The 25,726-nt window shown below is 36.8% G+C and overlaps 1 protein-coding gene across 3 annotated transcripts in view; it reads left to right on the forward strand.

The window, feature by feature from the left end:
• The window catches only part of ZFPM2 (zinc finger protein, FOG family member 2), a 473,449-nt gene that overhangs the window by 420,901 nt on the left and 26,822 nt on the right, over positions 1-25,726 (forward strand). The window contains exon 2 of one of the 3 annotated variants that reach the window (XM_047842964.1): positions 62-101. The exons of the other annotated variants lie outside the window; for them this stretch is intronic. Within the exon in view, the coding sequence (XP_047698920.1) occupies positions 74-101 (28 nt within the window). The 5' untranslated portion in view covers positions 62-73. The remainder of the gene's footprint in view (positions 1-61; positions 102-25,726) is intronic. 3 annotated transcript variants of the gene reach the window in all.

Raw genomic sequence — 25,726 nt, forward strand, 5'->3', positions numbered from 1 at the left:
TTGCATTTTTTTCTAAAGCTAAGAGCCTTCCAAAGTATAACACACTTTTTCTTTTTTTTAGAGCAGGCATAACATGTCAAGGGCATTCTGTCTTTGGAAAGGTAAATAATTGGTTGCTTTTTTTTTCTTTCGGCAATGGGTTATTTAGCTCATACTAATGAATAGAGTTTTTCAATTAAAAATTGATCTAAAAAATGATTTATGATTTTGCTTCTTTATTGTAATTTTGAAGTTCTTGATGGTTTGAAGTACTAAGCCCATAGCCCATAGCACCACTTTCTCTGCATTAATTGTCACATGACCACTTGGCACCCAAATTGGTGTCTAAGACACATTGACACAGGTGCCAATTTCACCTTTAGCAATAAATCAAAAAGACTAATTCAATTTTTAAAGATACCAGAAATTTCACCATCTAGGGAAACAATGTTTCATGGAGCGAACCTCTGTTTTCTTGCCATTAAATCACAGACAAAAAAAATGAGAGTCCCAGTATAGAAATGAGCTGAATTGCTGGCCTTAGTCGGGCATAGGGACTTTATCCAGACTACTGGAGACATACGGAGGCATCGGTAATCTCTATCAACTCATTTTCCTTCCGTTCGCTTTTCATAAAGCTGTTTCAGTGGCGATATTGAGAAGGAATAAAATAAAACTACAGCAGGTAAAACTGAAGTGCAAAATGCAGGAACATATTTTGGGGTCTTGAAAGGATACATTAAAAATGCTTTTGTCCGGGTGCCTGGGTGGCTCAGACAGTTAAGCATCTGATTCTTGATTTCAGCTCAGGTCATGATCTCAGGGTTCTTGAGCTTTCTGCTGGGTGTGAAGTCTGCTTAAAATTCTTTGTCCCTCTGCCTCTCTCTCTTTCTCTCAAAACTAAAATAAAATAAATATTACCCCCCAAAATGCTTTTGTCTGCTAAAAAGTTTTAAATATAAAATATAAAAAGAAAACCTATTAAGTAGTCTGCCTACATCTGTGTAATGTGTAAGAGGTAAAATTTCCAGTCTCTAAGGCACTCTAAAAAAATGATAGATTTAAAAAACAAAGCAAAAACATAAAGATTTCTTTAAGCATTAAGTGGAATAAATTCTTCTCTTTCATCAAACATATATTTAAAGGGAAATGGAGAAAAATATCTCTATGAAACAAGCATTACTTCCATCCACCGTGGGCTCCAGTCTACCTTAGATTCTTTTCCTTTAAGAAGCTCTCAGAAGTTCCTGTACCTGCTGCAGAACGCTATTGTGTATGTCCTGTCATGTTTGTGTTTTTCTCCGTGTAGGACTGCCAGCCCTTCAAGAGAAGTCCTACATCCTGCCAAGTGACTGTTAGGTCGTAACCAACAAATACCGTTTTTTAAGAATAGAGAGAATGAGAGGGAAGAAGGGAGTGAGAGGGAGATAAGGAGAATGGAAAGAAGGAGAAAGAAAGGAAGCTTAGGGGGGAAAGAAGGGACAGACAGAAGGAAAAAGGAGAGAAAGACAGCAGAAAGAAGGGAGGCAGAGGGGAATTTAGCCACCCAGAAAACTACCCTTCTGTTTTCTGTAGTACTTCATCATGCTGGAAATGTTGCCAGTTTCAGAAATGAGAAATGAGCATGATGAATATTTTAGGGAGAAAAACACAGAGGTAGGGGAATGTAAGATTGCTTCTGGGCCACATCCATGAGTGTCCATGACAGAAAACAAAGAACAAGAAATCGACATTTGGTAATGCTTTGTCAAGCACAAGACACAAAGAACCAAATGGAGCTAGTGTTTATTGAATACCCACTGTGTGGGGAGACTCTATATGTTATTTTATTGAAATCTTAAAACAAAAAACAAAAAACAAAAAAAAAATCCCTGTAGACTGAATTCTCCTTATCTTACAGATGTAGAAAAACTGAACCCGGGAAATAGGGGTAACTTACCTATCATCAAAGAGTGATTAAGGGTGCGTGGGTGGCTCAGTTGGTTGAGCATCCGACTTCGGCTCATGATCTCGCGACCTGTGTGAGTTCAAGCCCTGCGTCGGGCTCTGTGCTGACATCTCAGAGCCTGGAGCCTGCTTCCGATTCTGTGTCTTCCTCTCTCTCTGCCCCTCCCCCGCTCATGCTCTGTCTCTCTCTGTCAAAAATAAATAAACATTAAAAAAAAAGTTAGGGGCGCCTGGGTGGCTCAGTCGGTTAAGCGTCCGACTTCAGCTCAGGTCATGATCTCGCGGTCCGTGAGTTCAAGCCCTGCGTCGGGCTCTGTGCTGACCTTTCAGAGCCTGGAGCCTGTTTTGGATTCTGTGTCTCCCTCTCTGTCTGACCCTCCCCCATTCATGCTCTGTCTCTCTCTGTCTCAAAAATAAATAAATGTTAAAAAAAATTTAAAAAAAAACCAAGTTAAAAAAAAAGAGTGAATAGAATAGATTCCATGAATGGATATGTCACAGTAGCATCTCTCAGTTACTTGTCTCTGAAACTAACTCTGCTGTCTCCAATGCTGTGGCTTTAGTTAATTGCATGTGCATTTTATCTGAAATAAAATCACCTTAGTAAGATACTCCAAAAGTACTTTGTAAGCTGCAATATTTTAACTTAAAATATTTTAAAAATTTTATGACTAGTATATAAAATTGTGACTTTTTAAATCAATATTATTCAAGGCAGGTGAAATCAGATTGGTGTAATAAAATCTTTCTGGAAATTATAAAAACAATGCATATTTCTAAGTTCTGTTGTAGAAGTTATTTGTCACAATTTTATTGGGGTGCCTGAGAGATTAGCAATTTTGCTCCATATAGCATATGTGTCTATTCTGATGACATATCTTTGATGACTACACTTTGAGCTGTTGTCTTTTTTTGTTTTTAGTTTTTTTAATGTTTATTTATTTTTGAGAAGGAGAGAGACAGAGTGCAAATAGGGGAGGGGCAGAGAAAGAGAGGAAGACACAGAATCCGAAACAGGCTCCAGGCTCTGAGCTGTCAGCACAGAGCCTGATGCGGGACTCGAACCCACAAACAGTGAGATCATGACCTGAGCTGAAGTTGGACACTTAACCGACTGAGCCACCCAGGCGCCCCTGAGCTGTTTTCTTAAGGGCGAAATGAGCAAGAGTAATGCTCATAATTTGCTTGATTCAGAAGAGCAACACTGGTAGAGAATAACTAATTTTGCCAAGAGGGAGATTGGTGAAATGTATCCTAGAAGCAACTATGACATTTTAAATGTAAATGTAAGAAATATATCTGGGGGGGGGATGGATATACAAGAAGAATTTTCATAGAAACAGGCTTATCCTGCAACAAAGCTACTAAGACTGATCTGACCACCCAGGATATTTTAACTCTGCCCTTTGTCTGAGGGAGGCCGTGGTCCCATCAAGCCCTGTCATAACTGAATTATCAGTTCAGCATGCAGACTTTTAAGTGAATAGAAGGGAGATTTTTCCAATCAAATTTGGTGATGTCTTCAAAATATTCTCTATGTTAATCCAGCGCAAACAGTAGGGAAATGTGAAGAGGTAAAATGTTTCCCTACCAGCAAACACACCGGGTAGACTTTAAACATTTCTATTAATGCTCAGAAGTACAAGCCTGATTTATTCCCCCCTTTCCAAACTGTGTTACATTTACACAGAAAATCCAAAATGGATTACAGGAGCCTGCGTGGCTAGGAAAAAAAAAAAAATATGTGTCTCAAATAATTAAATAAAGTAATTATAACACAGAGTAGAAGTTAAAATATTACTAAAATATTTCTGTTAGTGGGGTAGTTTAGTCACCTCCACGGCAGTGGCAAAATTGGAAGTCGGGTTGTAACAAATGCGTGTTACAGCATTAAACAATAACACGTTCTTGCCGGGAAAACTAAAATGACAGGTGTGGCCATTGATGCTTCAAGCATATACTCTGACCTCAAGACTCACAATCTGCTACAGTCTGTAGAGCACATACTGTGGAGTCAGAATTATGTTGAGGGAAGGGACTAGAAAATGTCGTGTAGGACCTTCAAATTGTTTACTGTAAAATATGTATTTCAGTGTCTTATGGAGATAGCATTTAAAAAATAAAATGGAAATAAACATCTCCCTGACTGCTTACTTCTCCTTCTCATTTTCTTAAGCACAGAAGGAGGTGTGTGAATGATGGAGGCTATTTTTATGTAGCTTTTAAAATGGATGATGCTGTGGTATTTGACCTTAGGTACATTATAAAAAAAAAATTTTTTTCAACCGATTGTCTCTTAGTTAGATTTGAAACTGGATTCTTGCTGCATTTTTTATTTAAATGTGTTGCCTTAATGATCTGGCCTCATAGATTTCAGAATTATGCAAAAGATGAAAATAAAACTAGCATTAGTTAAATTCATATTTCTGAAATACATTCGTTATTACATTTTGTAGTTCTCTATAGAGCATTACTTTGTGCTTGGATTTGCTCATATTTCCAATTCTGTCTAATTCTCCGTCACAATTTTTACATTATAACCCACTGAAGATTTTCCTTTTTTTTTCATTTCGGTAACCATTATTTGAATCATAAAAAAATGCATTACTGTATTCATAATGTACTGCTCATGTGACAGTTTTTGAACTTTAATATTCTTTCCTGTAATGTGCCGGCTTAGCAGCCTATAAAAGAGACATATTGTTTGTAATGTTTCTTACCCACAACAAATGATGTGATTCTGGGTTTTATGAAATGGCAGTAGTTTTCTAAATTTGTGATTCTTCTGTGTTCCGTTGTCAAGAACAGTTGTACATCTGCTCGGCACAGACTTTCCGAGACTATGAACTTTAATTGAGGAAAAATAATGAGGGTTCAGGGACTACTGATATGGAGTCGGTTGCAAAGCAGGTGCCCTGCTGCCAGATCAATGGATTATTTACTCCTTTGTCATAAACAGGAAACAGTTGGTTGTTTGTGGTGACTACGCGCATATTTTAAAGCCCATGTACATATTTTCTCCTTCCCTGTCAATGTAGAACATTTTAAATAGTGCTTAGTTTATGATTTAGCATAACTATATAGAGTAAGCAAACAACACTTGTTCTGTTTTAATAATTAACCACCTTGTTTGAAAAAGAACTTTAGGAATGATTTCAGGAATGCACATCATATGTGCTTCCAGCCTTTACCTCTCAACTCATATGGTCGCAGTCATAAACCCTCTATATAATTGTCTAAATATTTTTCTGCCTCTCTTTATAGACCTTTGAGAGGAGCAAACCTTTTTTTTCTTCCCAAATACATAAGGACATTTAAAATATAAATTGTAGATCGTTGTAGAATTTCATTAGGACACCCTAAGAGTCTGCACAAGGTTTTCAAACCACTGGAACAGAATTTTCTCAGGAAATAATTGGGAGGTTGGGGAGGGTGGGGGGGGCAAAGCTCAGGATCCTATTCTGAGTTCAAAAAACAAGCACGTCTGCCTTTCAGCAGGCACGTGATTTCTGAGCGAGTTGGAGCTATCTCCGACACACCTGAGCAGGACCAACCTAAGAGGCTAGGGTCACCCAAAGGGGGCGTGCTCCTCTCTCAACACTCCTCATTAGCAAACCAAACAAAGAGCTGTCTGGAATTAGCTGCAATTTCCACCAGGACAAGTGACTTTTTGTGTTACATAATGATATGCTGGGAATTTAAATCCTAGTTTCTAGAGATCAGTGGTTTAAATTCTAATGATGGGTTTCGTGGCATGGAAGTCTGACTTTTAACACGTGGAGGTTGGAGACCATAGAAACCATACCATAAAGTTTGTACACACAGCCCACCCACAGACAGCTCCTCTGAACCCTCAGACAGTTCACACAAACCTCATCTCTCGACCAGAAATGTTGTCATCGAGCTTGGGTTTGGGCATCATCCTTATTTTTACTACAAATCTCTCTTAATTTCTTATGGAATTGGGATTGCTGCTGAAAACCTGAATTATGTTGGAAAGAACTGCCACCAGAGAAAAACAAATTTATGTCACGGAAAAAGAAACTTGAAGTTCTAAAATGGAAATTAAAAAAGCAGTAACTTCAAAGTACACTTAACTGAAGTATGATGTTTAGCAATCTGGTGAATCTGCCTTAAAGTATGAAAACATTTTGGTAAAAAAAAGCAAATTTATATTTTTCTTGTTTGTTAACTATATATTCATGCCCACATAATGTAATAATTATAACAATGCATCTTTCCTACCACGCAGTCATGACAAATACCTCATCCAATGTGGAAATAAAAATAATACCTAAATTCCTATTCATATGAAATAATTGCTACTAGTTAAATGTGTCATTCCTTAGGTGAGATTGGATTGGATGTTTCAGCAACTGTCTTACTCAGCATGGGTCTTGTAACATTGTTAGCATTTCTAGTGTGCTAGTAGATATTTTAAGAAAGCTTATGTTTAGATTTTTAATTTATATTCTCTAAATATTTTGTGCAAGTATTCATTGCCTAATATTTCCCCCTGTTTCTAATCATAATAATAAATACAGTTATCATGGTAAAGTTGAGTTTTCCATCAGTACTATAGGAATAAAGCAAAAATGAAATCCATTTTTTTTCCCCCAGTGGGGTGGATGGGGGTTTCTAGTTCAGAGTCAATAAAATTTCCTTGGAGTCCAAAATCTAGAATGGGAATCAAGGCACATTGCCATTATGAACAATGAGAGATTGTGGTTGCTCATTTCTACTGATAAAATGTTAAGTTTAACTTAAAAGAGAAGTTGAAGTTACTTAATTTAAAAGAAAATATTCAACTATAAATCTGTATTCAACTGCTATATAAAGAATTTGTTAGACCCACTGTCTTGAAAATATGCAGCATCAGAAGTACAATTATTCATTCTTAAACATACGTGTTATTCTAAACAGCAGGAAGTAGTAAGTACAGGCTTCGAGGCTCTGTCATACCATGCAGAGATGAAAAGTTTGAGATGAAATGATATCAGTGAAAAGTCTGTGAATAAAAGACATCAGAAGCAAAGTCTTTGTCTAGGACCCCTGATCTCCGGAGATGAATACTGTACCTGAATTTCTTGTTCTATGACCTGCCATTCTCAATCAAATCTAATTTCTCAAAAAGAATATAAGAAGTGTGAGTTGTAAGAGAAAAGTGGTAATGACTAATTTTTTTTCTATCAATGGAAGTAAAAGCATGTGTTGTTTCTTTCTTTCTTTCTTTTTTCCTTTTTAACACAAATGTGTTTAAAATGTGTGAGGGATCACAAAGAATAAAACCGGGACATGATCTGTAAGCCCAAACATGACTGTTGCAGATTTGGCCCCGGCTGCAGAAGCTTTAAGTAGCTACTATTAGGAAGATTTTTGTAGTGCGTGAACAAGTCTGCCTAGATACAGACCTTCAGTGTGTCTGTTCTTCTGCATTTTGTGATGGTGAGGGGAAATTTAATGTGTGTCTGTGTCTGCGTGTGCGCGCGTGCATGCGTGCGTGCATGCATATGTTGTTGTTGTAATAATTGTAGCCGCAGCCTCAGTAGAGACAGGGAAGGCTAACTCTGTTTTCAGGAACATGCTGGGTTGAATGAAAATGTAACAAAATACTGAAAACTTTATTGTCTTGAAAATGAAACTTGATTTTCTAGGAAATAAAAACCATATAAGAAACGCATGTGAGAGACTTCATAATGATTTTATTGACATAGTAAAAAAATATTTTCCAGCAGAAGTTTTGAACCTACAATAAAATCTTTATGTCAAAAATTACCCTTATGCAAGGAGATTAAAGCATACTGCAAGCCTTTCAGAAATGCCATTTTCAGAATACCTTCTGATGATTATTGGTCTCTTTTTTCTGTAAAGTTCTATAGAGAATATATTTTAATTAGCTTTCGCTTCATACACACTGCCCAACTCTGACCCAATGTCTGATCATATAGAATACATTACAAAAGAACTGGTCATTTGAGTGCTTTAATATAGCTTTGCATTAATGTCAGGCATCATTTAGACAAGGCATTAAAAGTGTTATTTTAATGACTGAAGTGTGTTGGGTAGAAGAGGCTTAATCTTTATAGGAAGAACAATTTCAATTAGTTCTAAAATATTAATTTGTTGGTACAACTATATACTCTAATGTATTTGGCTACGAAACATCTTATGAATAATACATTGCTAGAATCCACTTGTCTTATGATGTAACTAATACTGCCTTTAAAAACAAGGACTGCTAATTTTATAACCACCATGAATCAGTTAAGATAAAAAAAAAAGTAATGTTTTAAAAACTTGACCATTGTTAACGTCGAAGGCTGTTTTTGTGCCCCCTTCCCCCCAAAGTAATTTGGAAGGTCATAAATAAAATATGCACTCTCTGGCTAGTAAGATATTGAATAGGTTTTAAACATGATATGGCTATCTGTCTTAAATTTTAAGGGCATTTTTATTTATTTGTTTACATGGCGAATGTGAGATATTCTCCCTGGAAACAGTTTGTCTCATGGTGGAAAGTGTGAAAATATGGGAACAAAAATGACTGCATACCTTAATCCTACCATTGTGTTTCTGGGAACTAAAAATGCTGCTGTTCTGGCTTTTACTCTCCTTGAATATCTCCCTGTAGCCTTATCTTTCCATTGTGCTGGCTGTTTATTGCAACAACTTGGCATTGGTTTTCATGGCTGCACATGTGGCCCTGCCTTAAGGTGAGTGAGAGTCACATAGGTAAAAACCCTGTAGCCCTTCTGAAAATGTGCTGTTTTCCCCTAACCAAAAATCCGCGATTGCTTCGTAGACTTCTCAAGGGCTGCCTATACAAGGCGAAACATAGGTGGCTCTTAAATGCTTGAACGCTATACGCCAACGTGGAACGCTTGTCTCCTGGCTTGGATGGTGTTAACGCTCCTGTTACACCACACCGAAGCAGCTGGATAAAGAGTGCAAAACTCTGTTGGGCAGTCACAGGTTTCATGCATCCCCATAAATGCCCTCAAACAAACAAATAAAGTAGGAACAATGGCTTTCATAGAGGTGGGCCTACGAAGCATACATCATCTCCCCCACCTCTCCTAGTGACTCTCACCATTATCCCTGGCATCGGTCACAGTTAGCCTGATTATTCTCAAATACATGAAAACTAGATTTTTTTTAAATATAGCTCTTGCACAGTGCAAGACTGGAGGGGTGAAAATGCTGAGTTTATAGCAAAGCAGAGCCACACACATGCAGTTTTTCAACTAGGTAAAGGAGGCTTTTGTAGTAGATTTCATGCAGCAGTTGGCATTGGCAGTATTGCAAAAAGAGATGTATTCTGTTGTGCTCTGTTTGATCAAGTGCTAAACCCGTGTGATCAATAGAGAGACAGATGTCGGGTGCAGATGGCGATGCCGTGATACCTGGGGCAGCGCGGGCCTGCCAGAATGACAGAATGGGAACAAGGAAGAGCAGCAATGCAACAGAATGTGACAAATGAAATTAGGGTTTATACTAGTCGATAATTTACAGCTAATACAAAGTGACAGAATTTTTCAGTACCCAGTATATTTTACTTCCAGTAATGCTATAGCCAATAAAGGCATATTTCATGCAACATAATAAAATGAAAGCTGTGGGGAAATATAGTCCAACCATTTTTTATTATGTTACAACTTTTAAAATTGATCCCTGAGAGAATACTAATAGCATGCAGGTCTTGTTAGAGTGACGTCTAAAGGCATTTTATCTCCAAATTTATAGCAGCCCCGTCACTTAGTCTCATTGCGTATTAGACTCGTAAGTTGAAGGCAGATAACTCTGTAGTGACCCGAAATTCATATGCTTTGCTTTAAAATAATATTATAAAAAACTCTTCCAGTCTGTGTATAAAATTATAAAAACAATTATCAGTTTCAACTTACTAAATAAACATTTTAATTTCCTATATTAATGGGAATGTTTAAGCAGTCACCTGTGTAATTAAAAATGAAAATCTAAGCACATTTTAAAAAATTTTCCTCCACACCCAGACCAAAAGCCATAGTTCATATATTTGGAATATATTTTATGACTCTGTAATTCAAAACACATTGATAAATACTTAGAAGTGACAGCTTTGCAGTAATGGTTAGTGAATCAATTGATACCCTTTTGTGACTTAGCCAAATTCTTCATGTTCTCGAACACACACATGCACATACTCCATGGTGACCTGCTGTCAGTCTGGGACTGGTATTAGGGGGGGATAAGAAGAGTCATGTCTCAACAAAACTTATACGGTAGGTTTTTTCTCTTTGCATTCTACTCTTACCTCCTTTGTTTTTCCTCCTTTTTGTGCCATCTGCAAAAGACAACTTCATAGAACTTACCAGTGTGGGACCTCTCTCCCACCCCCTTTTCTCATTATTCAAATATTCACTGAGCAGTAGAATTTTAGTAGCCTTTCTCAGAGCATCTGTAACCATATCCAGATGAAACTCCAAAGTTGAAGTGCCCACAATGAGGGATGGTCTGATAAAGGCATATTGGAAAGTACAGGAATTTCCTAACCTTATGCAGGTACAATAATGGACAGCGAGACCCATGACTGTCTGTGCCATTGACAAATGCATATTAATAATATTAATGGGAGATAATCCCTGATTTCAACAAGCTTTCCTAAGTGCCTGCTTTGTGAACACCAAAAAGGACGCAAGGCATATCCTTCAGTGGCAGTAACATATTTCATTGGCTTGGGTGGGAGAATTCACAACCACATATCAATGAAGGGGGACAAGATCATGATATTCAGCGCAGTTCTGAAAATAGTGGGAGTCTTGCCCATCTAAGATATTGCTTGGCAACTGGAAATCACACACACACACACACACACACACACACACACACACACACACACACATACACAATGCTCTATTCATTTACTGTGCATACAATCATAGTTACTTTTATATAATTCTTATTATACTTATTATCCATAGTTGTGTCATAATTCAAACTAAACTTAGTAATAGATGGACCTATGGCTCTAAAATGAATAGTTACAACTACTAAAAGCAATTTAGAGTTGCTAAAAGTAATACAGCAATAACATACTAGATATTTCAGGAGATATTATGCTTTTGGATTTGTTACTTACGTTCAGGTTAACAACGAAAAACTTCCTGCTCTATTTTTAGGAGCCTCATTGTGAAATTTTAGAAACATTTAGGTTAGGAAATCCCTAACCTTAACTAGATCTTTAATAAAGGAGACTAGTATCAGCGTGTATCCCTTAGTTATTCTAATCTACCAACTGTAAGAGCTGTTAGAGAAGGCACTGTGAACTCTGAGGGCTCATACAGAAAGTATGACTCAGGTAGTTGGCCTATTATAATATGAATGGATCATTATTTTTGGAAGATATCTACAGTTGGACTCAGTTTATATGAAACTCATGCTTGATCTTACTGGTCTGTGTTATCAGGCATCTTCCTATTTAGATCATGACACTCCCTTCCAAAGATATTTTTCATATGTCCTTTGATAGGAGCTAGTTGGAAATTAGCAAGGTATAAGTATTTAACTTGATTTTTACCATTATGTAGTTCCATTTCACACATCACAATGAGTAAGCTTAGGCTCATGGAAAACCATTTTGTTTCATTTGTAAGTTCTAAAAACTCACCTAGACTTATTTCATGATGGCAGTTTTTGGGGTTTTTTTGTTTGTTTTTTGTTTTGTTTTGTTTTGTTTTTTTGGCATGGCATCATCACTTTACCCATCTGTCAATGTTGATCTTGGTTGGAATCAGTTGAAAGAAGCCAAGGTATAAACCTTTTAATTTTGAAGGTGAAGAAAGTTAGACTCAGAAAAATTAGATGGACTTCCCACACTTATAGTAGCACATGCTATGTAAGAATCCAGTTCTCTTGACTTTGCCATCGTGGCCAAAGGTAAAAGAACACTAGCCATCCTGGGTTCCTTTACTAGGGCAAGATTCCTCTCCACAATAGCAGCCTCATACATTATTCATGAGTCAACTCAAAAGCCACCTCTTTTCCTGAGGCTTCCCCAACTATTGTAGGCATAATGATTTTCTGCTCCCATAAACTCCTGTAAGTGATGTTTGTATGATTCAGCTTGACACATGAATTGTCTCTTAACGACTGCATGCATTTTGTGTGTGTGTGTGTGTGTGTGTGTGTGTGTGTGTGTGTGTGTTTACTACTCAACTAGATAATAAGTTCCTAGAGCCAAGGAACTCAACTTCCTTTACTAATATTGAACTGTAATCATAGTAGGCATGGTAAAATGATGGATCCATTTATGCATGAATGAATTCAACCATGAATTCTTTTCATTCATCATGACTATCTTTGCTTTTGTTTCCTGTGTATTGGTCAAAGAAAGGATGCCTCCTTAGTGCTCCTGACCATTGGTAGAGATAATGATATCCCTTCATTTAACATGTTTATTGTTAGCTTACATGTGCTGGACACCCTGATAGGTTTAAGGATATGTTAGCGAACAAAATAGACAAGACTTGTTTTTTGCAACTCTGGAAGCTGAGCAATGGATTGGCAGAGTTCAAGTCAGCCAGTGAGTGAAGAAAAGGGCAATATATATACCAAGACAAGGATTTATGATTTTTCTTTCATGATACATAGTTTGGCATTTATATTTTTAAAGCAAGCCACTGGGACTTCTTTAGGTGTACAATTATAAGAAGATATATTTTAAACATTAACAAACCCACTTTTGCAAGGTCTTAGCACATTTCCAAATAGGCAATAGACTCTAATTAAAAATAAAAGCAAGTAATACTGTGTTACCATTTATGCCTGAGTCACACAGGCTTAAGCCCCTTCTCTGACCTAGGCATTTTATATGTACTACAAAATACTCAGATCAACTCTAGGAAGCGGGAGCTATTACCCCATTTTACAGAAAAAAAGTGAACTGAGACTCAGAATAAACCACTACCCAAGGTAACAGAGCTAAAAAATGACCGAATTATGATAGAGCATACAACACAATTTTGTCATATTTTTTTAAATTTTTTTTAGTGTTTATTTATTTTTGAGAGACAGAGAGAGACAGAGCATGGAGGGGCAGAGAGAGAGAGGGAGACACAGAATCCAAAGCAGACTCCAGGCTCTGAGCTGTCGGCACAGAGCCCAATGCCGGGGTCAAACCCACAAGCCGTGAGATCATGACCTGAGCTGAAGTCAGACGCTTCACCCACTGAGCCAGCCAGGTGCCCCTGTCATCTTTTGACAACATTTTATATCGTACCAAACTGGGTCATATTATCTCTCTTTCACCTGCCTCTATGTCAGAGGTCTTTTAAAGATGATGTGAGTTTCTGTGAACATATTTCTATGGGCATGATGAACATTTCATTTGCAATGTCTACAGTATACATAGATCCAGTAGGAAGTAAGGCCTGCCTATGTCCAGCATTATGGGAGAAGAGAAAGCTACCACCCCTCTTTTATGAGTACAGGCTGAGCACTCTGAGTCCCTGTATTCTTTCCCCTCTGTGTTCCCCATTGCCTTGACCAGAGTGTGTGTTCCATGAACAGAGGTGAGTAAGTGGCTGAATAAATTAATAATAACAATTATCTCTTACTTGCCACCTTATGTTTCGTGCTACCTAATCTGACCAGGTAATGCTGGCCTATAATTACAAATTCAGGAATAGAAGAAGTTAGTCAGACTATGCTCTGAAAGTTTTTAAAAAATCTTTCTAGATTACCGCTCTTTTCAATAAGCTATAGGAAGGCTAAGAAAAATTTTGTGATGCTTCACAAATGCAAGGGTGGCTATTTTCACTTCTGCACTGTAAATGCCTCGTTGGACTCAAGATAAATTGACCCACTGGTTATATAAAAATATCTATTTTTCTGAATTCCCTTAACAAACTTTTGTGTATCGCTTCTCTAAGTAGTATCTTGAACTCAGAATAGGACAAGACCGTGAAAGGGAGGAAACTTTACAGATTTTAACAGTATGAGCATTTTGTAAAAAGTTACAGGGAATTTTGTAAAAAAAACAAAACAAAACAAAACAAAACAGTGATATAAAAGTGTAAATGTTATTATTTGATCCCCAGAAATAAAGTGAAAACTCAGTACCTTCGTTTAAGTTCTGAAACAAATAAATGTAGGGAAATTGACAGATACAGTATAGGAAAAGCATTTAAGAAACACTTTGAACGAAAGTGTAAGTAGTGGATTATTTTAGTGCTGCTCCTTCCCATAGAACATATGTATTATATATGTTAACGCGTAGCCCTTTGAAAGTCTTTGAAAATCAATTATACTGCCATACGTATTCTTGACCTACTAAGAATATGTGTACTGATAATATTCATTCCAAAATGGTGCAAGGTCTTAGACTGAAATATTTAACTGTCTACACTTTAGTAAAAAATTTAATGCTCTGATGAGTGACGGCACACTGATTTTTTTTTTTGTAATGGAGTTTTAGTAACACAGGGTGCACAGAATTAATACAAATCCTCCTCTCCAATAAAGATAGCCACCAAGGGTCCTGACTACAGGAGGGGTCATAGCTCACTCCAGTATCTATCCTCTCAAACCTTCATTTTGGTGTCACCTATATCATGTTAAACTGGCAAAACTCCTCGTGAGTGGGCACAGTGCCAACATGACAGATGGCTCTGAGCTGAGCATGCCAAGGGACCAGTATGTGCATCAAGTTTGACTATTAAAAATGGAGTTTCCATCCAGGAGTGCTGTTCATATAAATATTTTTGCACATTTATAGTTTTTATTTTTTAAATTAATGCCCAAACTATGTCACACGCGCACACACACACACACACACACACACACACACACACACCTTCCTGCAATTGCTCTAGAATTTCAAAGATTAACTGCTTAACTAAATTTTGAATATAAACAAATCCAGACTCAACCGTACAGCACTGAAAACATGATATAATCTTTAACCTTAGGTCAGTGTTTGCAGTATAGATAGTTTGTTAACATTTAGAAAATCTTTATTAATATGAATAGTATTTGTCATGGTCATTTATTTATTGAACCTAATTTTTAAACTCCTTATTCAAATTTCTCTAAATGTGAATTGTATGTAATAAATACACATATTTATAGAAAGTATTTACTAGAGAAAAAAATTAAAATATCGCATCAGTCATGACATTATTTCTCCTTTTTCATAGTTCCACTTGTTCTATCTGCTTTAAAAAAAAAACCCTCAATCTGCTATCTAAAAAGCAAAACAAACCAAAATCCAAATAATTTCGGACTCTGTGCAATTATAAATACAAGTAAATCCTGAGAGTTTTGGTGGTTTGCAGGTAATCCTATTTTTTGGGTTCCTAGCATACAGAATATTAGCAAGTGCATATTTATTCCAAAAACGCAGCAAACAATAGAGGTCTGAAAGCTAAACAGGGCCAGTCTTCTTTGGAAATAACAGTCTGAAATCAGTGATATAAATCACTCCCAGAAAGGTAGCCAGGGCCAACAACAGAATAGCAGAGGAAATGTGCTTTCTAGGGGCCAATGCCTTGTAGGACAATATCTCAAGCAGGTGATGTTTTATAATCTGCCCCAATTGAAGCTTCCAAGTAAAATATTTACAAGAAGGGAGTAGAACAAACATTTTTAAAGCGCCTGTCCCGTGCTCATCCCTGCACTATGTCCTTCCTATAAAATGATCTTCTCTAACGGTCACCACAATCATCTGATGGTAGACCAGATAATCCTCATTTCCTAGGTGAAGAAATTGTGTCTCAGAAGGATTAAGTAAGTTCCCCAAGGTCACACAGATGCTAAATATTCAGAGCTGTGTTCCTCCCTCTGATTTGTCTGGTTTTTAAAATGCCAGCTGTATGCACTTTGTGACAGTGCTCGTCTCTGTTAACCTAGCCAATAGAGTACAACCGATAGCAAGCTGGGTGATTACCAAAGGTTTGGAGGTTGTTCTTCGTATCTCCAAGAAGAGGATCAAAAACGTCATGGTCCTTAGGGTAAGTGCAGCCAACCTGCCCAGAGCCTATTAGCATCATAGAGAAACCTCTATTAACAGAAAATCTGCCATTCTTAGAAACTAAATAATACACTAATTACTCTCAGGGTCTGGAAAAGGAAGGAAGGATACAACTACTTGAGTAGGATATTCTATTGACCGAATTTTCATCCTGTTGTCTTATTTTGAGTCGTTTTAAGATTCAATTGTCAAGACATGGGGTTCCTTTTGATCTTCTAGAACCATGGGAGAGGCAGGGAGTAGACAGAGTAACAGTGGATTGCCTTCTCCTACAGGGGCCAGACTTTAAAATTGTGGGTTTGTGGTGATAAAGCTAGATCACATTTTAAATTACGGGCATGAGGAGAGTATGGATTTTGTGAAAGTGTTTGAAAACTTAGGAAATATAGTATATGTGTTTTCATTGGAAATAATCGAAATAAAATTGTAGTAAAAATTAATTTTCAAAAATGATGTTTGCTAAATGGATTCAGGGTTTTCACAGATACTCTTCTATTGTAATTAGAAATTGAATAGATATTCCTTTTCTTGTTTTTTACTATCCTTGATTTATTATCCTTTTATTATCCTTGATTATTACTTTCTATTGATTGCTTTTGTCAATAATTTTCTAAACCAATAGTTTAAAAAAAAATCAGGGTTTTCTTACTGAAAACAAAAACACTCAAGGTCTTCCACAGATGCAAAGAATATTGTAATAAGTTAGATTGTGCTCAAGAACGTGAAAGGGAATACTGTTTCATTTGTAGACCCTTGACTCTATTATATTTCCTTTGCAAAATGAAATGTGTTTTTTTATGATTTTTTTTCTTTCAGTTTCATGGTACATTGCTATACTTGATGCGATTTCAGGGTAATTTTATACAATTTTGTAAATGACTTAAGTGATGTAATGCACTGAAATACACAGTAAGGTGTTTTAAAATCTGTCACTTCCATTTGGAGGAAAAACACCAAGTATTCAATAAGCATTTGAAAAGAAGTCAAATTCAGAACCCCTGGTGTGCAGGGAAGTTTGATTTACCTGTCTCCACCTCTCTCTCTTTCCTTCCGGCAAACACGGGCTCTAGCTTTCAGAATTCATAAAGACCTTTGATTTTAAACAGTTAGTACTAAGTTCTCTGTTTCTTTTAAGAGCAGAATTCTTACAGATTTCAGAAGCATGTAAGTGGTCAGTATACAATATGTCACTTATTTCCATTTTGAACACAATTGATAGAAAGATGTTAGGCTTTGTTTTGTTTTAACAAAACCATCCTTTCTAATCCCTGAGTCATTGAATACAGACTTTGCTATAAACATCACAATACCTATTATTTTTGATTCTATATCTCTTAGTTTGCTCATGGTTAACCACCAGTGCTTTTAAGTTTACTAAAATAGTACCAATGTTAGTTTAATCTAGTACATTAAACAGGTTGCTTGAAATTCTTTTTTTTCATATTTTTTAGATCATTCAAGCCACTGTCAGTTTCCCCTTAATAAAGCTAATCTTCAGTTCTGCATTTAGCCACAGTATGCCAGTACAATTTACATTTTGATTCACCGTAAAATTCTAACTTTTCATATTATTTCATTCTGGAGTGTTCCAGTTGCTTTATTTAATAGATTGTCCTTTGATCTCTTGGAGACAATTGCATTTTACTTCTCTAATGAAGCTTGTATTATTATAGCCAAGTGAATGTTGCACCAAATGGTAGAAGAAATCCCAAAGGGAAGCATGCCTTTCTCCATGGAGGTTGGAAAAAGCAGCATAATTCATTTTTGAGAGTTATCAGGCAGTTTGTCCCCAAATCCCTATTTCATGCCATTATTTTATTTTGCATTCTGAGGTATTTTGCAACAGTGATGTATTCTCAAGGTTCTCGGAGTTATTTCTAACAACCAGCTAGTTAAATAAGTTAATGTGTCCTTTATTCAGCAGACAGAATTCACAGTAGGAGCAAAGGACATGCAGAGTAGCCTCTTGTTTCCAATATTTTTTGGCAAATATTTTTATCCTCTTATTTACACTTTAATAATTTGTCACTGGCATTTCTGGAAATTAATTTTCAAGAGGCCTCATGCAATTTATTCAACAATGAGTAAAACTTTGGCCAAAATTTCAGTGGTTGAACTGAATGTGAAGGAAGTCAGTGGTTTAAAACTCTATTCTATTACGTGTGCTGTATCTACCTTTCAGGCTTTTATGTCCATAGTTTTATCTATTTTGAGTAAAAGAAGGGTTTAAAGATAAAGTGTAGAACATGGAGGGGGAAAGAGGAAGTCTACTGTATAGACAGAAATCCAGAAGATTTGGTCTTGTGTCATAACCAGCATTGATTTATGAACAGTTCTGTTGTTAACCATTAATGCCAGAACTCAAAGCTTTATAACCTCTCACTCATCTGTTTTTCCTCCCCAAAACTTTGCTTGTGCATACAATTAAATGTCAGCCATTGAAGTCATCTTGATTTCTCGTACTCAGAAGTGATAGCCAGCATGATGCTTTACTTCTAGGATGTCATGAGAAGTAGCTTGAGTTCCATCCTATAAGCAATGGAGAGCCATTCAGAGGTTGTAAGTGAGGGTGGGAACAGGATCATGTGTGTGTTTAAGCCTTGCATTCTTATAGAAGGGTGGAGGACAGATTGAAAAAGTACAAGACGGGAGGAATGGGATTAACCACGGTGAGATAGAGCTTAGGGGGTCTGAACTGAGTGAGCATCTCTGGAGGAGGAAAAAGGGAGAGAGATTAGAAAGATACATTGGATGTCGAATTGGCTACGAGTGAGGACAGTGAGGAAGCTAACACGATTCCAGGATTCTGAGAAGATAATGAGACTCACTTAGGAAAATCTATTTCTCAGGCTTGTAAGTCTGATCAGAAGGTGAACACTAGACCTTGATAGACTGGCAATATTGTCAACCATCTTCTCGGACCAATTTTCTGGTTCATTGTTAAATGTGTTGCTGAAATCAGCCATCAGGCCAAGAGCTCAGATACCCGCCTAACGGAGCTTAGAAATATTGGATTTTCCTCATGGGGTGATGGTTTAGAAAATAATCAAGCAATTATGAAATGATCGATAGTAAAAATACTAGTAAAAATAATTCATATCAGACAAGCCTATTCTGCATTGAATGAAACTTGGCCTGTGTTGTTACAACAGAGAAGCTATTTACAAGGATTTGAATAACCAGATACAGATACAACGATCATGAGCAAAATGCGTATCTGTGGTTTTAAAGCAGCAGGAACAGGAGGGGGGCCGTCTAGAAAACAAACAGGTGTAAAGATTTCAAACGGTGTACGATGTACTTCTCCTTCTGTTTACAAAGCACGATTTGATTTTACATACCATCCTGTATAGTGACTTTAAAATTATTAAATGAGAGCCGTAGCCAGCAATGCATGCAAAGTATTCATTCATTGTTGTAAACTACAAAAATATTGCTTTTATGCAAAGAGAATGCCATTGTAGAATTTTAAAAGGCATAGAAATAAAAGGCTCAGGATTGGAGCGATTTAAACAAACTCACTAGAATATAGTAGATGATTAAAATACAATCTATAATTACATTACACTGGTATCAGGTAAGGATAAAAGCCTATAAATACACTGGGGTCAGGGTAAGCATAAAAAATGAAACAGTTATTTGAATAATCTGAGATCAAGTTGCAGTAATTAAAAATGAATGTATTATTCAAATGAAGGAATTAGGTTACAACACTCCTCATATGAAAATATTATTGTGACAGACTGAAATAAGTTGGAAGTGATTTTGATTAAAAAATGGGTAAAGGAATGTAATAACTTTCACTAGGGAAAAAATAGACAATCAGGGAATATCAAAAAAAAATTTTGGCTGCCAGATGAGACACCACGAGAGGCTAGCTGTTCAAATGCTTTTTGATATTTTAAACTTGCATCAGTCAAGCTTCTGTTTTACTATTGCATCAAATGATTTAATTTCCCAAATTATTCAGAGGTTCTAACTTCTTCCCAAATTTTTTTCCAAAATCCCTTTCCCTTTTCATAAAAGCAATGTTTTTGTAGTTTATAACAATGAATGAATATTCTACATGCATGGTGGGTTACAGTTCCCATTTAGGAATTTTAAAGTTCCTATACTATACAGGATGTAGAATCAGATTGTGATTTGTAAACAGAAGGAGAAAGTACATCCTCTCTTTCTCTCTAGATAGATCGATACGCAGATAATGTACATATATATTTTTTTCTTGCAAATACGTACACCGAACTGGGGAGAAAGGAGGGCTGTTACTTTAAGCATTTCTTACAGTTAAAGAATGAAAATTTTAATTTATCCTATAGCAAGCAGCTCTAAATTAAATACAAAATGGCATATGTCATCTGTTGAGGGAAAGAAAACTTACCTTTAATGAGGGAATATACATAGACATACATATATATCCTCATTCTGCTTATAGGTGACATTCATTTGCAATGTATTCAAATACTTATATGTTCATCTTCCATTATTATTTGTAGAAACTGCACAGTTAAACCCATGTGTATTATCCAAAAATTAAAGGTAAATTAACTCCTAGATGTAATAACATCAATACCACCGGGTCCTGGGAAAGTAGGAACATCTGTTAAAAGCAGAATAGATTTTTAAACTATTCATAAAGAAATGCTTCTCTAAAGAAGGTGATGTAATGTTTTTCTTAAATATATTTGTAACTACATGGAGTTTTGCTACTAAAGCCAGAGAACATATTTTAATAACACATTTTACATGAACTACTCCCCCTAATTTAATACAATTAATTGATTTTTAAAAGCTACTGGAACAACAGTATGCTATGAACACCTACTACATCGCTTTGTATCTTTTTAGTGGATAGAGAGGACTCCTATTAGTTCTCTACGTTTTCAAACCTGGAAATGTATAAATATTTCTAGAACCACAAAAGCATTTCTTTATTAATTCACTAGGACCACCTTGTTCCCTCCCTTACAAGATACAGAGTCTGAAAGAGTGATATTATATCCATGCTGTATATTTGAATTACACCCCCATCATCAAGGCTCTCTCCCAAAGGGAGTAGCAACCTTTGTCAAAATTGACAATCATGAGAGTTTTTCTGTGTTTGTTAGGCTAATGACTTGACTGTGTTCTCTTTAACTAGTTGAGAGGCTACATAACAGCTTTGGAAGGGAGCTGACTTGGGTTCTCCTCCCCGAATTTAGAATCTCTACAAATATGGATGATTAATCTCTTTAAGCCTTTATTTCAGCGGATGTAACAACACCAACCTCACAAAGTTGTTTGGAGAACAAAAATGAGGCATCATAGTAAAAGTTTAACAACTACTAACCAGTATTACACAGTCAAAGTCATGAACTACATATCAATCCTACAGCAGTTCTACACTGGAAGACAAATTACTCCCACGTGGAAAACAAAAATACATACGTGTGTGTGTGTATGTGTATAGATACACAAACTCACACACACACAGAGGCTGTGTGACCTTTGGTGCACCACCTAACCCCTCGGAGCTTGATTTTTTTCATTTCTGACAGAAGGTCTAAAAGCCCTCCATGGTTCCCACCAGCCATAAATATTTACAGTCTTGTGAGCAACATTCAATGGAATAAGGTAAATATGCCTTGAGGAGTCTTACTTCAATATCTTTTATTTGGAAAGAGGAAGCAAAAAACTCAGGTTTCTTTCTCCAAGGAGAATTTGTCAACTGTCGGGATTTTCTTGGTTTGGGTGGGTTTTATTTTGTTTTACTTTATGTCCTCTGAAAAACAGAATCACCCACAAAGGAAAAATGGTCATTTATGAACACATATTACTTTGTTAAAATAAAAGTCGACTTTTTGCATTCCTGCTGAGCTTAGTTTAGCTACTTGAGAGGTACATGCGATAACAATCAGGATCTATCATGAGTTTATTTCAACCACCCTTTTCACTCTCTGATCCCACCCCTACCCACCCACTTCTTGGCTTCGCTGGCCAATTCCTGGCCCAAGTGTAACTTCCTACTATGGAATACTTCAAAGATTCAGATAAATGTTCTTCTCTAGAGTAAGAATTCTCTTTGTCTTCTCTCCTTGCCTTCCTCTCCTCCTTTTTCTTTAGTGGTAGTGGTAAGGGAGTTATGGGAGGGGGATCCCTGTTCCTGACTTTATTGCCAGTTTCCTTATGTCAGAACTTTGTTGGTTCTCAAAGACTAAAATCCTAAAATGAGCCTTGATCTTGAACTTTTATTTTTATGCTGTATCTCTTTGCCTGTCTTTCCTCTTATCACTGCTTATAAAACATTACCACAATCTGTCCTTAGCCTGACCCCTACCTCTGTTGAAATCCTTTTCAAGCCTTAATTATATCCTGTCTTGACTTTTTCCGTTCCTTCTTCAGCAATCTTCCACTCCCTAAAAATTTGGCTATATTGAACACTCCAACTTCCGGTGGACCCTTTGTGTTCAGGAAAAAAATTAGCATAACCTCAACAATTTCTCCCCTTCTATTATTTCCATTTTATTAGACATATAGAGATAACCTAATCTGCCATATCTTTTTTGCCTGTATTAAGAAAAATTTATTGAAAAAGTGTTGATTCCCTTCTTTTCTCCCCAAACCACCTTAATGTTCTATTTCCCTTTTTGTTTATATTTTCATTTTATCAGGCTATCGGTAGAATAGATAACAGACCTTTTAACTGTCCTTGATCTAGTAAATTTTGAGCTGAGAGAATGGTTCATGAAAATATTGGACAGAACTACAACAGGGATTTGCACAACTCAAACAGATTTCTCTTAGTACTTTCCTTGGTGCCAGTAACAATGCTAACCTCACAAGGGCCTCTAGCAGCTTCCCTTGTGATACGGAGTTGACTATTCAGTGCACTACTCTTCTATAGGACAGCCAGAGAGATAAACCATGCAGGTGATGCACTATTACACCATGCAGAGAGTAGGCTTTTAAACATCTGAATGCTTACAAAGCAGAGGAGGAGGAGGAAGAAGAAGGAGGAAGGGGAGGAGGAGGAAGAGAGGAAGAAGAGGAGGAGAAGAGCAGGAGAAGAAACTGGCGCTGATCTTAAGGAAAGTAGTGACACAAACTAGAGCCATAGGACTTTCTGCTCAAAACTATACATCCAACTCCTATTAAAATGATGGCTTATACCCAAGGATCTCCCTATTATTGTGCATGAAAAATGAGATCACATAGCAAATTCTTGAGAAATAATACACAATAAACTATATTTTCAGTTAGACTTTTCAATTCATGACTAAACCTTAGAGGATATTTTTTTACTGAAGAAGTAAGTTAACTCTACCATTCTCCTGAGTAATGTCTGAATGGTATCTTGGCTACTCTAAACTGTTAAACCAAAAACCTCCATTCAGAAATTGAAGACAAAGTAAAGTGTGAAGTAAAGTGTTTGAGGCATCTGTTCAAAAAAAAAAAAAAGCATTCAGAGAAGCAACATAAACCATAAAAAATCGCACCCAGAAGGGGAGGGTGGTCTGACTCTGACAGAGACAGAGGTAGCTCTGGTGAATTGAAGAGAATACCACCCAGCTCAGAAAGTCCTAAAGCAACACCAGTCTCCTTGCCTTGTCCCTAGGAATCCATTTCCAGATGACTCTTTTGACTTCTTCCTCCTGTGCTCACTTCTGGCCTCCCTACAGTGCAAACGATCAAGAGTGGAGTGTATTTTTCACCGGGGCATTGGTAAATGAAGAAACATATGTGGATGTAGCCGTCATGATATTGTCCAAGTCCATTCTCCTGATGAACTTCGTGATGAACTGCACACTTGAGAGTGATCTTGTCACTCGTCCTTGCACTAAACCGCCTCTGACTTTCGCCCCTGACCTGTTATGCTGTACTTGAGGAAAGCCTCCTTGTAGAAGATCCCCACTGTCTTCTCATTGTTCTCATTGGCTTTTACTTGAGACTTACCTAAAAATGACTGATGAAATGTGATATAAAACATGAATATATTTTACCAAATAGAGTCTAAGAGGGATCAGTGACACATTGAGAACATTCTCCCCTTCATTCGCAAAGGCAGTGAGAACAGTATCTTTTTCTATAGTCAAATGATACCAGTCTGAGGATGTTTGCACCCATTCTGGGATAAAGACAACACATTTTACTGTTAATCTTCCTAAAAACAATTGGTATGCTTTTCAATATAGCATTGACCCTTTTGTGCAAATTAATGCACAGTAAAATTTATCATTCCAAACTGCACAGTAAAATGGAACAGAAGGCCATACAAGTCTTCGAAAAATCATTTGGCTCTGGTTTTATCATCACATGAACAAAAATTTGAGATTTTGCAGTTCATTCCCCTAAGATCACTCACTCATCTGCAACAGCCTTGGCAAGAGGCCACCCCGCCTTCCACACTGCCCTTCCTAACTCGACAGTCAAGGGCCGACCTTGAAAGATGGATTTTCAAAGCACTGGGCAGAGCCACAACTCCCTTACTGTTTGTGGAATTACAATGACTCAGAGCCTCATTTCTTCCTTTGAAATTATATGATGCGCTGTTGTGTTGACTGAGCACTCGTTTTTAATGTCTCATTTAATTAATGCTAATAGTAGTGGGTGAGAAATGCTAAATGTTCTTAAAGGGTAGTAAGCTAACATGGTAGCTATAGTATGCATGTTCTAAAAATAGATGTTTTAAGTAGATCTGACAAATGATGCTGGGATACAAAATGCTGCTTATCATACATCGTCCCATTGAGCTTTCCAAACCCCCTTGCCACTCACTTTGATGGGACTTTGCCAAAAATTCAACAGTTGAAATCTTTAAAGTTGGAGACTCAGTGTTAAGTGGCTGTACAGTTGGGACACTGTTCCAGGACTTCCACAATAAGAAGGACAAAGGTTAAAAATGTAATGTGACTATGGGTACCGTTGCCATATGCCAGGCCAAATTCAAATCCAGTGGGGAAAACGTTCAGTCGATGACAGAATGATAGTAAGATGTGGGAGAAGGGTAGTGTAGAGAGATTTATAAGGACACTCAGATAAAATTCCTTACACCCTTTGTCATTAAAGGGAATGTAGTGCTAGTTATATGCTGCTAGTTATAGACAGCTAATGGTGATGGGAAAATAACAGTGTTTTGAAGTTCAGAGCAAAGTTTTCTTCTTGTTGGAGAAGGCAGGCAGGGGTAAAGGGAAAGAAAACCAGAACATCACTGGGAACAGACTTTCTGCAGGGTTATTTAGTTTTACATTTATACTAATCTTTACCATTCCAAGCTGGGTTTTTTTCCTTCCTCAGCACAAGCACACAATTCCTGGTAACATTCCAAGGTAGTGTATGTGTCTCAGTAATCAACAAATATCTACCAGAAGAGTTTTATTTTATGAAGACTTTAAAACATCTATGGTGCAGATTATAAATCCATTAAAAAAAAAAAAAAGGCCTTTGCATTCTTTATTTAAGGAAGGGGCTCCAAAAAAGAAAAAAAAATGAAATGGCAATTGTCTTCTTTTAAGCGGAAAATTCATTGGGTGACTTTATGTTATACCCCAGGAACCCAAGCTTCTGTTCTTTTTCTCTTTAGGGGGGAAAAAGGTTACATCTTAGGCTTTGTTATCTTCACAGGAGCGCTTGAGTTGAATGCAGTGCCATTTAGATGAGCATTGGAAGACAGTCTATAAATTACCACAAAGTTGTTTAGTCAATTAACAGAAATCTTTAGGGATGATAAAGCTTGATATAGCAACTTCACATTTAGAATAAAAAAGAATTAAATAAATAAAGCCTTATTTTCTTTTCTTATAGCTGGGCTCATAG

Source organism: Prionailurus viverrinus, chromosome F2, assembly GCF_022837055.1.
Source record: "Prionailurus viverrinus isolate Anna chromosome F2, UM_Priviv_1.0, whole genome shotgun sequence".
NCBI lineage: Eukaryota > Metazoa > Chordata > Mammalia > Carnivora > Felidae > Prionailurus > Prionailurus viverrinus.